This window comes from Cardiocondyla obscurior, linkage group LG06, assembly GCF_019399895.1.
Source record: "Cardiocondyla obscurior isolate alpha-2009 linkage group LG06, Cobs3.1, whole genome shotgun sequence".
Taxonomy (NCBI): Eukaryota; Metazoa; Arthropoda; class Insecta; order Hymenoptera; family Formicidae; genus Cardiocondyla; species Cardiocondyla obscurior.
Genome location: NC_091869.1, coordinates 6063265 through 6077146, shown reverse-complemented (window position 1 = coordinate 6077146; position 13882 = coordinate 6063265). Strand labels below are relative to the sequence as shown.

The window sequence follows — 13882 nt, the reverse complement described above, 5'->3', positions numbered from 1 at the left end:
TTTAATTAATTTTTTGTTTTTATTGCGTTATTGAAGAATATTTTAAATCCATCAGGAATAAAACGCTACGCCGTATTAGATCGTGAGAGGTGGTGAGATATCGCTCATATCGTGCGGCATATATATTCGTCGGGAACGTGGGATTCTTGTCTTTCATCCGCCACCTCTGTGGTCTCGCGAAAAGCTTGCGGCGCCACGACGCGAGACGCCGCCAGTGGCGGAGGCTGCGGGGCCTTACAGCGCCGCCAATGGCAGCTGGCAGCCTTGGCAAATACATGATGGCCGTTGCCACCGAATAGTGTAACGCGTACATGGTGCCTGTCGCGTAACTGAAAAGTTTATTATTTTCCGCGGAGTATCGTCCGTCGCGCGTGCTCCGTGCGCGTTGTTTTCCTCACGGCGAGTCTACGGCGGAGACGCGCACGGTACGTGGGATCGCACGCGACGAGGTCGTCGCGCGGGCCGCCGTCAGATTCCCAGGAGAAAAACACGGGGTGGCAAAACGCGCGTTTCGCCGTAGGTAATATTGACAACTTTTTGTCGCGACGCTACGGTAGAGTTTAGCGCGTCGCGGTTCGCCGTGCACGCGCGTCTCGGGCGCCGCGCGCCGGCACGGCACCGCGCGTACCCGATCGCTGGCCCCCGCGGACCTTCCGCCCGCGCGTCCGACTGTTTTCTTTTGTTTACGCCTTGTCAGTCGGAGGGGGCCCCCTTTTGTTGTGTGCAATCCGCGCGCCGTTTGCGCCCGAGTGAGTGAGAGTGTGCCCCGCGTACGCGTACCTCGCACCCGTGTGCGTCTATCTGTCGCTCGTCCGCTCGCTCGCTCCTGTGCCACGATACCTCGCACACAGGCGCACCTGCTATAACCTCAAAGTATGCTTCCAGCTGTGGCGTGCACTCGCCCAGGCCGTCCGAATCGGCCCTCTCTAAGATTTCTCGGCTCCCTGACGTTTATCGCGCGACCTGAACGATTTGGCCCCTTCCCTCTCGTTCCGGGGCGCAACGGCGATCGCCACCACGTTTCCTAGACCCCCGCGTATCTCCCTTCCCCCCTCCATCCCTCTTCCCCCTTCCGATGAAACAAACCGCGAGATTCCCGCGTTTGAGGCATAGTTTAATAACGAGCAAATTCACGAAAAACGTTTAGACTAGTTGACTCGTGAAAGCGATTTGCGTCTACAATGAGATCTAATGAATCTCTGATTCTACTTTGCAGGAAGTTCAGTAACGAGACTCGTGCCGACGGAAAGCCCGGTGTGTGTAGCGGTGACATTATCGTCAAGAAAGATCGACTGGATGGATACATTTTACGAATGAAGACAATGTTGTGACATATACATTCACAGCACTTGACAAGTATTTAAGAATGTCTGTGGAATATTTCTTGGATCTGGGATAGCGTATAATATGAAAGAAACTGTCATTTACAAAGTGATACACTGTGTTTCACATCGTTTTCCACGTGCATCTCGAGCGTATTGTCATGGACAGCTGTAGCATCGCTGTGTTTATAAATGGATAAGATCCTGCAACAGAGGCGCTTTAAATATAAGTCAGGAATTATCCACGATGCAATTGCACAGTTGTTTTTTAATGGATAAAGTAGTTCGAAAGAGGACTACTTTCTGTATACCGCAAGGCAATGCTTATAACTGCCACAAATGGTTAGTTTTGGAACCAAACGTTTAAAGGCGACGTTAATTGTATACGTGAATACAAGTGTTTTGAGGAATTGATACAGTGCTGACCTGAGCTTCGAGAGGAATACGAAATTGTATGCATGACAGGAACGGGAGACGTCGGTCGCAGACGTGTTGAGTGGCGCCGAAACGCAAACATAACCTGCTGTTAAACAATTTTGGTAAGTGTCTTTATATGTTAATGTATATGTTAATGTATATAAATCGAAATTAAATAAACATTTCAACTAGATATTAAATATAAAATGTAGTGAAAAGTATATTCTTATAAGGGACACATTTAAATCAATATTTAATAAATTAACATAAATTTTATTTATTTAAAACATGTCAGTTTTACCAAATTTAAAGTGTATACAAATTGGAATCTAATTTCTATCAGTCATTATTACTTATGTATTACAGCTCTACATATTGTAATCTTTTGTAATTCTTTTTAAATCTTTGAAATAAATACAATAAAGTTTTATACTAATAGGAAAGGGAGAGGACAAAATAAGCTGAAAAGGTGGCTAGAAGCTGCCCATAGTAAAGAGGGGCTGCGTGGGCATGCAGCAGCCTCAGTCACGCCCTCTTCTTGGGGACTCAGTATCCTCTACAACTTCCCCGAATGCTCGTCATAATAATTCAGTTACTGTTTTGACCCAACAACAAGTAAGATTTTATAAAAACTTAAATTTATTACTATTAAGTCTATGCATATTTTTTCTCAAATACTTTTCATGTTTAAGCATTTATATAATTTATTTCAAGTAAAATGTAAAAAATATACAAAAAAAGTATAATTTTAAATTAAAATAAATATGTCTTATAAAATATATTATTATATTGTTATAGTTGCAGCAATTACAACAGTTACAAGCTCAAAATAACAGTGGCCAGTCTCTAACATTTGCTTTGCAACAGACATCAAATAACGTAAGTCACTTTTCTTAACGATGTTTTGTCGAATATTATTTTAAAGAATATAATATTTTAAAAAATATAATTATAATGTCATCGTTCGTTCTTGCAGCCACAAGAGCAAGGAAATGGGTCGGCAACTGGAAATCACATAGTCTACGTGAATCAATTGAATCAATTGAATCAGAGTACCATAAATCCCTCGGGGACTGGTATGGGCCTACCCCCGGCCACCCCCACTTTTGGGGTGGGCCTTAATATGGGATTGCCACTATCACTTCTAAATACCAGTCTTACATCTCTCACGTCCAATGTTATCACCACATCAAATCCTCTGCTGAATTTGGGCTTGCCGAGTATAAGCACAGGGCTAAACACGATAAATCCTAGCCTGAATCACTTGAATGCTATCAATTCTAATCTAACGTCCAACATTGGTTCAAACAATATTAATAATAGTTTGTCCAATTTAGGGCAAGATTTGAACAGCATTAATACAGGAGTTAATACCGGGATAAACAGGCTCAATACGATAAATTCGACGAATATTAATTCTGGGCTATCTGGCGTAAGCACTGGACTGACCGGTCCAAATTTGACGAATTTAAACTCGTCGAGTGTAAATCAAAATCTTACTACATTGAATACTAATTTAACTGTCGCGAATTCTGGTGTATCTGGTTTATCTACTATTAATCCAAATACAAATTTGGCTACCACCAGTATAAATTCTGGTGTAAATCAAGGTCTTAATCGACCTGTAAATGCCCTGGCAACCGGTTTGACATCAACTAGTTTGAATTCTAGCAGTGCACAGTTTCCATTCCAAACGATACAGAGCATTCAAACTATTGCACCACACATTGTTGCATCGTCAAATATAGCACATGTACAGAACTCTGCTATATCGCAACATCCTAATTCGAATATCTCGACTATTTCACAAATCTCGAATTCTGGAACTCTGACGAGTTCCAGTATATTCACGAGCACTCCAAGTGAATCGATTCATACGACCACTGCAAATGTGAATCACGCTTCGAACGTGAATCTCACTACGAATATACCGCACCTTGGTACAATGCACCCTAATTTATCAAATATATCGACGTCTAATGTACAACATATAAACGCCTCCAATGAACCGACTATGTCATTGAGTCATGTTTCTTCTTTAAGTTCCTCCCAGTCAACTGGATTTCAACCACAGCGACAGTATTCGCAGGGGATAAGCCCCGGATTAAATGCGTCAGTAGCATTAACAGGCACAACACAGCCGTCGAATGTGGTCAGTACTATGAATACTGTTAAATCTATGCAAAATATTCAGGGTCAAAACATTAGTTCGCCGGGCAGTCCGTTTTCAATACCTTTGAAAAGCCCAGCGTCTAATATTGCACCACCTACACCAAGTCCTAGCCCTAATAGACTTTTACTTAGAAGTCCGGCTTCGAACTCGATACAATCTAATCGGAATAGTCCAAGCCCAGTCAGCACTTCGACCTCGAATAGTAATTTTAACATGCAGATGCAAAGCCCCATGCAGAGTCCGATGAGTGTTAGCCAAATACAGAGCCCTGTACTTAGCCCGTATCCCCCTGCAAAAAGCCCTCATCTATTAAGCGGGAATAATTCTCTCAACAATAGAAGTCCAGCACCTGGCGGTAGTCCTGGTCCACCTGTGGTAAGAATACATAGAAAAACGTTCAATATTTATATTTTACTTTAACTATTTATTGAAATTTAATTTCTTTGTAATTTTAATACTATATCTATTTTAATTATAATTATTTTAATTATAAATAATTATATTAAAACATTTATTAGATTTTTATCGTCTGTTTTGTTTTTAAAAGAATTAATTTTCTTATTTAAAGTTCTGAACAGCTTTAGCTCATTCAGTTTAGCTTTTATAATAAATTAATTATATATAATATTATAATTTATTTATTAATAAAAGAAAAAATTTTTTAATATTGTAAATTAATATAGTAAATTAATAAAACAATATGTTTATTTTTTTGTGCTTTAGGTGAGGCCTAATACACCGATATTGCAACAAGGAATGCAGGTGTTACAAATAATTCATGGTACACCACAAGGCTATCAATCTACTCCAACTCAATTGGTGGCTAGGACTCAATTATTTGGAAACCAACAAATACAAATAGCGGCGAGTAAGCCTACTAAACAACCACCACAAATTTTGCCGAAACCGCCAAATCAACAAACTAACACCTCTCAACAAAAGTCACAAAGAGTTACTACGACAATTACAAACCAGGTATAGTTTTTGCAAAATAATATATGACTTTGTTTCGATTTTTTATTCCTTATTTACAGTTTCTAAATTCTAAGTTTATTTTTTGTAAGGTTTTCTATTAAAATTTTTTTGATTAACCAGCTATTTTTTTTTTATCGTTTCTGCAGATAAAAATATATTGATATTTCGTTTTAGGTAACGCAGCAGAGTCAACCGCAAATAGTTCTTGCTGGACCTCAACCAAGCCCAACTACAGCAACAATGATTCCAACAGCACAGGGTTTGCTGTTAAATCAGGTAAATTATTACGATATTTTTGCTTGCGTTTTACAATTATGGTTGTCATGTTCATTTTGCAATTACATAAAACTATATGCATTAGACTATGCTTTATATTTATTATAATTGCTTACTTGCATTTTTCCGTTATCATAGAATATTGCTTTTATGCTTCATATGTTTTTTTTTTTTTTTTTTTTTTTAATATTATTATTATTATTATTATTATTATTAAAAAAATAAAGGAGCCGTCGGGAGCGTGCTCATACATTTGTCGTATTTGGTATACAGGTATTGCCATCTACTGGACCCGTCATTGTACAGCAGCAGCCAGGAGGCGTTCAACTAATACTAAGGACGCCAGCAGGCGCGCAGCAACAAACGCATACTGCACAGGTGATGGTTTCAGTCATTCATTCACACATTTTCTATGTTCACTTTCATATTCATCGCTTATTAAATTTTCTTAAAGTATTTTTTATATTTATATAAAAATACTTCGCATTAATCATGTATATTTTGATTAATATTACACAAGGTAAAGTTATAATTAATAAATTATGTATTTTACGCGAAATAGGTGACGGTATATAAAATAATTTAATTTTTAATTATAGCTAACACAACAACAACTAGTAAGGGTTGTCACAGCACAAGGTATGCAACTACAAGGCATTACGCCCACATTTTTCGCTGTACCCAACGGGTTTCCTCCAGCTGCTTCTCCAGTAATAAGGCATACACCATCTAGTCCTGCACCAGGTAAGTTATTATATATAAAGATGTTTTAATTAATCTATAATATTGTTTCGCTTTCGCTCGGATGACACCTTAATGTCCGGTGAACACGGACTCGCCTAAACACTCGTTTGCAACTCTAAAACTCCGCGAACGTCAAAATAAAATTGCATTAATTCTCGATAGGAAAAACTGATTTTATTCGCATATACAGCTTTTGAAAATACATCGGCTCGCGACGATTTCCCGGTCGGATCGCGAACTTCGTGTTAAATAAAGGCGGAGCGCAACAATATATTATATTAAATGTTTAAAAAAAAAATAGAAGAATTATCTAAATCATATTTTATGAATTTTTTATGTTTTTAAATTTACGATATTAATTTTATAACATTGAATATTAATTCTTGATTATATTTTTTTTATTTTAATAGCTAATTCAGGAACTAGCAATCCTATCGTAATTCAGAATGCTATGGTACAAAGTCCTCAGTCACAAATTCCACAAGTTACATCTGGTAACACAACTGGCAATGCGTCGTGTCCGCAACCTGTCTCGGAACAAAATCTGTTACCGCCTCCTAAAAAGAAAGCGAAAAAGAAAAAGAAAACTAAACGGAAAGATGACGAGCCGAAATTAGATCTTGCCCGTATTATAAAAATATCCGGTATTGGAGATGACGATGATATTTTTGATTCTGAGTTGACAACTGAAACCGAAGTTCCTTGTCAGACACAGCAAAGCGAAACTAATTCTGGGCAATCTTTAAACCAACTTTCATCGCAAGGAACAGCTCCTGCGAGCTCTACTTTAACTCAAGTACCTGCAACAAACACAACGAACACGCAAGCTTCTGTATCGCAACCACTTAACAATCAACTCGTCACTCAGCTTCAGATGCCCGTACAGAATACCTTAACAGGACAATTTCGTATATCAATTGGAGAAGACGGAAAACAACTTATTTTACAGCATACTTCCGAACCAAATCCACTCGACTTGGATACAGCGACTGCGCAAGCTTTGATACGATCTTTAACTCAAGGTAGTGGGCAAAATTCGCAGATTATTTCGCAATTTTTCAGTCAAGCGCAAAATCCGTCACAAACCACTCAAAATCCAGCTCAACAGAGACAGAAGTATGTTAAATCGCCTTTATCTGGTGGAAGTCAAGCTTCGATTAATACTATAAGTACTACGTGCTCGCAAAATGTCATTTGCACTACTAGTCCGCATCATGGCCAGATATGTTCAAAGCCGATTAATCAACAGAAAAATACGAACGTATCTCAAGAAACTAATTCGCTACCTAATATCTGCGTTCAAAGTGGTATTGGATCTCTACAGGAGACACAGACATCTAAGAATGTCAGTGTACAAAAACTTATGCAAGTTAAAAACGTTCAATCTACCTTGTCACAAACGAACAATAATACTCCTTTGAATGCGTCAGATGTGTTATCAACGAAGTCTTTGCCTGTGTATGCTCTTCCTCGAATATCTAACGCAAGTTTAGCAAGTCCTAATCAACAAAATTCCAATCTTTCTGTACAAAAATCTAGTCAGGTACGACTCGTGAATACTTGCGTAACAAATGTGAGGCACAATTTGGGAAAACAAGCGCAACAGCAACATAGCACTCACGTGCAAAAAACATTATCTGGTAGTTCAATAGCACAAAACGATCATATATCTAAGACAAATCAAAATCTCCAGCAAGCGAGTCAACAAGAGACTTTAACATTGCAGCAGGAATCACCATTGTTTCAACATAATCAACAGATCACTGCGCAAACTGTACAAACTCAAAATGTGCAACAGATATTCGAACAAAACTTACAGAGCTCAAACATTCATCATAATTCCATGAATATATTACAACAGCAAAGTTCGTGTAACACCATGCAACAGCACGATACTATGAATGTTTTACATTCGAGCATTCAACAAAATACGATTAATGTATTACAACAAAATACAGCCGGAAATGTTCAGAACATAGAACAAAATTTGCAGGCAGGAATTAAGGATATAGCACACGCACAGCAGAATGTCATGACTAGTTTGCAACAGCAAAATACTTCTGCTGTTTTACACAACACGAGCGTTCAGCAAAATGTAAATGTACAACAGCAAAAAATAGTAACAGCGAATACTTTCTCTTCTGTTAACGCACATCATTTTGAATCTCAGAATTCAGCTAATGTGGTTCAACAAGGAATTAATACGCAACAAAATAATCCGAATCAGAATATATTAATTACGACCACTCCTGCTTCTAATACCACTCAACAGAACGAATCTCCAAATGTTGAATCCCAAGGTGCAAACATATTGAATTCGGCGGCGAACAATATTTTAAATAACGCACCTAAAATTACGCCCGAAATTTTAAATGCATTGAGAAACTTAAATCCTAATGATCAATTGCTAATTGCAAATGCGAATGGTCAGATGCAAGTAATTAGTCAACAGCTTTTGCAACAACTTTTGGCCGGACAATTAAACGCGACTCAGAATCAGACTCCAAATCAGACTCAATCAAATCAAAATCAAACACAGAAGATAGTGATTGGCGAGCCGGATGCAAGTAATCAGAATCTGCAAGGAGTTCAAATCAACACTCCGACGAGCCAGATAATCGTAAATAGTTCTGGCGGAGCTCCAACAATCCAAAATAATATTCAAAACATTGTCGTACAAGCCGCACCATCCCAAATGCCACAACATATACAAATTCAAAATTCCAACTTTCCTAATCAATTTCTTGACAACCTCAATCAACAACAAATTAGGAACTTAGGCAACAATCAACCAAAGAAGGCAAAAATTGTGAAAAAGACGAAAGTTGCTGTTACTGCTCAAAGCATAAACTCACAGGTATATAAATACATTATTTTTATATTTTTTAGTCTATTTTATTAACATTTTGCATTTAATTAATTTTTTTTTTATTAAAAATATATTTTTATTTTTTAGACGAAGACAGTAACCGTTACTCGGCCAACAATGGTTACAGCGAATACAACCAATTTACAAAAAGTTGACAATTCTAATAAAACAAGCACGTCAGTATCTCATAGTACTAATCCTACCAAGAGTGAACCGACTCAAATTATCACCAACGGTCCTTTAATTTCATCTTCTACTGGCACTCACGTATCAATTCCCTCAAACGGTCAAATGGTACAAAGAGTACAAACGATTCAGCTTCCTGCTCAATTGCAGCAATCCTTAAAAAACATTCAGTCACAAATTCAAGCTATTTTATCTCGAAAATCTGGCACGCCACATGATCAAGCAGCGTTAACGAAATTGTACCAAGAACAAGCAAAAATATTAGCCAGTGGGAAAATCGTTAATACTACTACACATGCTGTTAATAGCGTAAGTATTTTTAATTATAATAATAAAAAAATATTAACAAGATATATTAAATTATTGTTTAATACTTTTTGTTATTAAAATAAAATATGTTTTCTTATAGACTGCTGAAACAACGTTCAGTGTAAACGTAGTTTCAACAGTTGCGTCGAGCATACAAAATTCATTCAAGAATCAAACGTCCGCGGCGCAAACACAGACACATACTACTGCTTCTATGCCAGTAACATCTCTAAGTCCAACTACATCTGTAACAATACCGAGTAGCTCGAATACTAGTTTTATTAGTAACATTACGGTAAGCAAAAATATGTTGTAAATATATATTCTACACTCTAAAAATGTATTTTATTTATTTATAAAAATTATTATTGAATAATAATTTTATAACTTGTTACGATTATTATAGGTGCCACAAAGCGTACAAGGGCAGCAATCGAGTATGTCGAACACTGTGACACAAAGTATGCACCAAACGCACACTAAACAACCCAAATTTTATCAGAACCATGGGACTCAGATATTGAATCCGTCCTCTGCAAGCATGCAAATTTTTTCGCCGCCGATTACCTCCGTAGCAACTCCACAATTACAGAACAATACCCAACAATTGACGCAAGTGCAAACACAGCAACAATCAGGCATACAGTGTCAACAGCAATCGACGCAGTGTCAAACAGACCCGTTGGACTTTAAACCGAATATACAAACGCCAAGTCCTGTAAAACAAGAGCTCTCTTCCCCTATTCAAGTTCAAGTTCAAAGTGGTTCGCCTGCAAGTCAAGTAACCTCGCCTAGGATGATAAGCAAAGGAACACAGAGGATTCAGAGTCCCGTTAATACCAATGGAAATACAATCAAACAACTTGTCAGTCCTAACAGTAACTCCAGTCCTTTGATAAATCTAAGGCAAGGCGTAAAAAGACGTGCGACTAGTCCGATTTGTAGGCAAATAAATCGTAGTGACTTGTACGTATTTAAATATAAGTTTCTATTTTTTTTTATTATTGTTTATTAAATTTTAATAATATTAACATATAATTATGTTATTACAGAATGGAACAGCAATTAAAAATCGATCAAAATGGTGCAACTAATCCCGATATGAATACGCCATTTTCAAGTAAACGTGACGCTTGCAAACGATTAGTACGATATCATTGTTTAAATGAGCAAGTGCTAGGACCCAAGGATCTGACAAAAGCGGACGAAATATTTGAAGAAACAGCAAAACATCTATTAAGCAAATTCAGTTCTATGATAAATAAGTACACGTATCTTCTCCTAATGGAAAGCATGGTATGAATAATAAATATATATTTTATGTAATAATTATATAAACTAAATTTAATTTTTTATTCGTTAATTACGCATAAAAGTGATTTCAATTAATACTTGATAAACTTAATCAATTTTATATAAGTAATGACGTTGTCACTGCAATAATTTTTAAATTACAGCGTGAAGTAAGGACATCAGAATTGATGATGATCGATAGGACTTTTGTAGCTGAAGAGCAAAATATTCTCACTAGGTTACGGGAGCAAGAAGCAAAACTCAACGGTAACTGCATATATTTTTTAATTAAAAATTGAACTAATCTCGATATTATATTTATTTACATTTTTCTTATTTTGTAGCTTTTAATTGCTTTTTTGATAAAACAAAATTTTAATAAATATATATTTAATAAATATATTAAATTTAAATAAATATATATTAATTCTGTAATAAAAATTACAGAAGAGTTTAAGAAAGAAGAAAAACCGTTGGTGCCAAAAGTTGAACCTGGGCTTGTGGAAGAGAACAAATCAACTTTAACAGCATCGTCACCTTTAGTGAACGTATCTGTGAAGCGTGAATTGGAAGACGATTTCCCAAATGACGAATTGGAATGCAAACCACCAGTGATAAAAACGTCGAGTAATACTAGTGGCGATTATGATGAGTGGTTGGAAATCCAGAAAGCATTGGGTGTATATCCGTCTACTGCAGACACTTTAAAGTGCAAAAACGGCAATAACAGTGGTACTAGTGCGTGTGCTGTTACGAGATCATCGAAAATTGAAAGAACACGAGCAAATGGCGAGTGTCTTCGTACGAATGCAAATACAAATTTGCCCGATGTCTCGAACACAATAATGAAAGACGATTGCGAGCAGGATGTAAGTACGCCATTCGACAGGCGTTGGAGTAGTGCCACTGATCTTGAACGGGATTTGTCAGAAGATACCGACTTGGATGAATTGGCTTTGCATTCGCAGACGCAATGTCCAAGCAGTACTGCCCATGTAGCGAGTAGCGAAAGCGAAAATGCTGGCAATGAGCATGATGAAATTAATGCGCAAGTACAGTCTGCCATTGACAGCATTCTTAATCTTAAACAACGTCCTACGAATACGTTGTCAGGTAACGGTAACGGTAGTTCGTCGCAGTCTAGTGACTCTAAAGACACTGCGTTGGACCAAGCAGTCCGCAGCATTTTAGGCTCGTGACCCTCCTTTAGTAAAGTATGTTAAGAAGTGAAAGTTGATAGTTGAATCAAGCTAATTATGCATCGTAAGGTTTTTAGAACGACTGCGAGTCGATTTTTCATGGTTTTTGAAAGAATATCATTGAAATCTACTTATCGTGAAAAAACTATGGTTTAGTATCGATGACGTCGGGCAGACTGTTTCCGGCATTGCATATCTTGAAGCACACAGATATATTTACTAAATTATTTGTATAAATCATACGTGATTTTACTGTTTTATTTATATTTTGATCGGCAGAGGCAAGCTGGATCGCCCATACATGTTATACTGAGCATTTTGATTTATCAAATATATTCTGTTTTACACAATGGCAATAATTATTCGTAATATATAAACATGTATACTTTCCAGTAGTCTAGCTGTAATAAAGCCACCGCGTAAATTTAATTCTAGCAGCTGTACATGTGAATAGATTAGATAGATAACTCGCTCAGATTTTTCAATATGCCACTTTGTAATGTAATTTTGTAAAAAGTAATTATTTAAAGCAACTTATTCCACTTTATCTGTAGTACTTGTAGGAAAATCTTATTGATACTTAAAAATGGGTGGTGAATATTGTATATACGTTTTTAAGCTATATTATTACAAATATTATTTGTATTATTGTTATTGAGATTTATTCTCAGAATTATTATATTACCATCATTATAATTAATATGACCATCAATGGAATCGACGATAGACATGTGAAAAAAAGCAAAGAGAAAGTAGTAGCATAAGAGACTGATATGTAAAATCATGGAAATGCAGAACGTAAATTAATACAAGATGATTTATTATTGGTGATATAATCAAATAAGTGATAACTTATTAAGCAGATTAAGTAAATGTCAAATAAAATTTCTTTATAAATCTTTATATTCTCTGAAATAGTTGTTTAACAAAAGTCGTAGAATAAAAATGTCTTATTTGTAAGCTCACTCTTCCCAAGTTGGTTGTACCATTAATAACAAATCATTTTGTACACAGAGCAGAAAATAGCATTTGTATGAGCTACTTTGGATTCATTTCTGTATGCAGTCTTAGTATTAAGACGCAAAATCAAAGAGACAACTTTCTAAATAATGTATAGGCTTTTACGATTTTCCTTTTTTTTAGCATCATAAATTTATACTAGATACGTGGGTATTCGATGGATGTGTCGAGAGAGTGTAGAGTGCATGTGTGGAAAAAGGATAATCACATAATAATCTTGGGATAAATCTGAAAATAAGTCTTAGAGGTATTTACTGAAATTGAACAGTATACATTCCTATGACCATGGTTTTATTTTTTAATTATATGTGCGATATTTTAATATTCAAAATTAAAAATACTTGATACTTAAATCTTAATTCCTGTTTTTATAACACTGACGTTTGCAAAAGTGTAGTAACGAGACAAAATAATGTCATTAATAGAAATTTTTATTATGTGAACTCGATTGTGTATTCTTTTTCTACATATAAATCTAAAACATCTCTTTAGAAACAGCGGAAACGATGCGTTTTCTGGCAAAAGCAATTCAAGACTGACGTATATACAGAGAAAAAAAAGCAAGCAGAACTATATGTATAATGTATTACAGTAAGGAGTAATAATCGTTTGTACATACATAATGTTCAATTACACTCTCGACGGCAATCGCGACTTAATGAATCCCTCATGGATTTTAGAGTTCGAGGCACATTCACGTTCTTTCGATTCTAAATAAATTGCCGGTATTTCACAAGTATGTATGTACACCATTCTACGTCCCCGTTTACTGATTTCCAATCGCATACGTGTTTCGCGGAGTTTGTAATTATCGCGCGTTGAAACAACGAGATGTAACGATACAACCGCTGACGAGAGTGAAGACAAATGGTACAGTGATAATATATTATAAATATAATTTAAAGAATATCTTATTTTTCAGTCGTTTATCAGTATACCCAGGAAAAAGAAAAGAAAAAAAAAAGAAAGGTATCATTACTTGTAACATAGCTATATGTGTCGCAGAATTATACAATCTTGTATACAATCCAACTTGATTTCTTTTACGATGTGCTACTTTAAATTATTATTTTTTTACGTAGGCCAGCAGCAAGATTGA

The 13882-nt window shown here is 36.2% G+C and overlaps 1 protein-coding gene across 3 annotated transcripts; it reads left to right on the top strand.

Annotated features, from left to right (window-relative positions):
- The first annotated feature begins 290 nt into the window (after positions 1-290).
- On the top strand, positions 291-13810 carry LOC139103161 (mucin-4). Of its 3 annotated transcripts, none has more exons than XM_070657589.1 (16): positions 291-516; positions 1217-1861; positions 2179-2354; positions 2538-2618; positions 2716-4287; positions 4636-4887; positions 5062-5163; positions 5437-5541; positions 5763-5907; positions 6318-8764; positions 8864-9271; positions 9372-9566; positions 9678-10237; positions 10324-10567; positions 10729-10831; positions 11012-13810. In XM_070657589.1, exons 3-16 carry the CDS (start codon positions 2250-2252, stop codon positions 11761-11763), a joined length of 7071 nt encoding a protein of 2356 aa, XP_070513690.1. In that variant the 5' UTR covers positions 291-516; positions 1217-1861; positions 2179-2249; the 3' UTR covers positions 11764-13810. The 3 variants fall into 3 exon arrangements, with proteins under 3 accessions (XP_070513690.1, XP_070513689.1, XP_070513692.1); XM_070657588.1 differs by having other exon boundaries at positions 291-520; XM_070657591.1 differs by lacking the exon at positions 291-516 and adding an exon at positions 610-873.
- Positions 13811-13882: the final 72 nt, after the last annotated feature.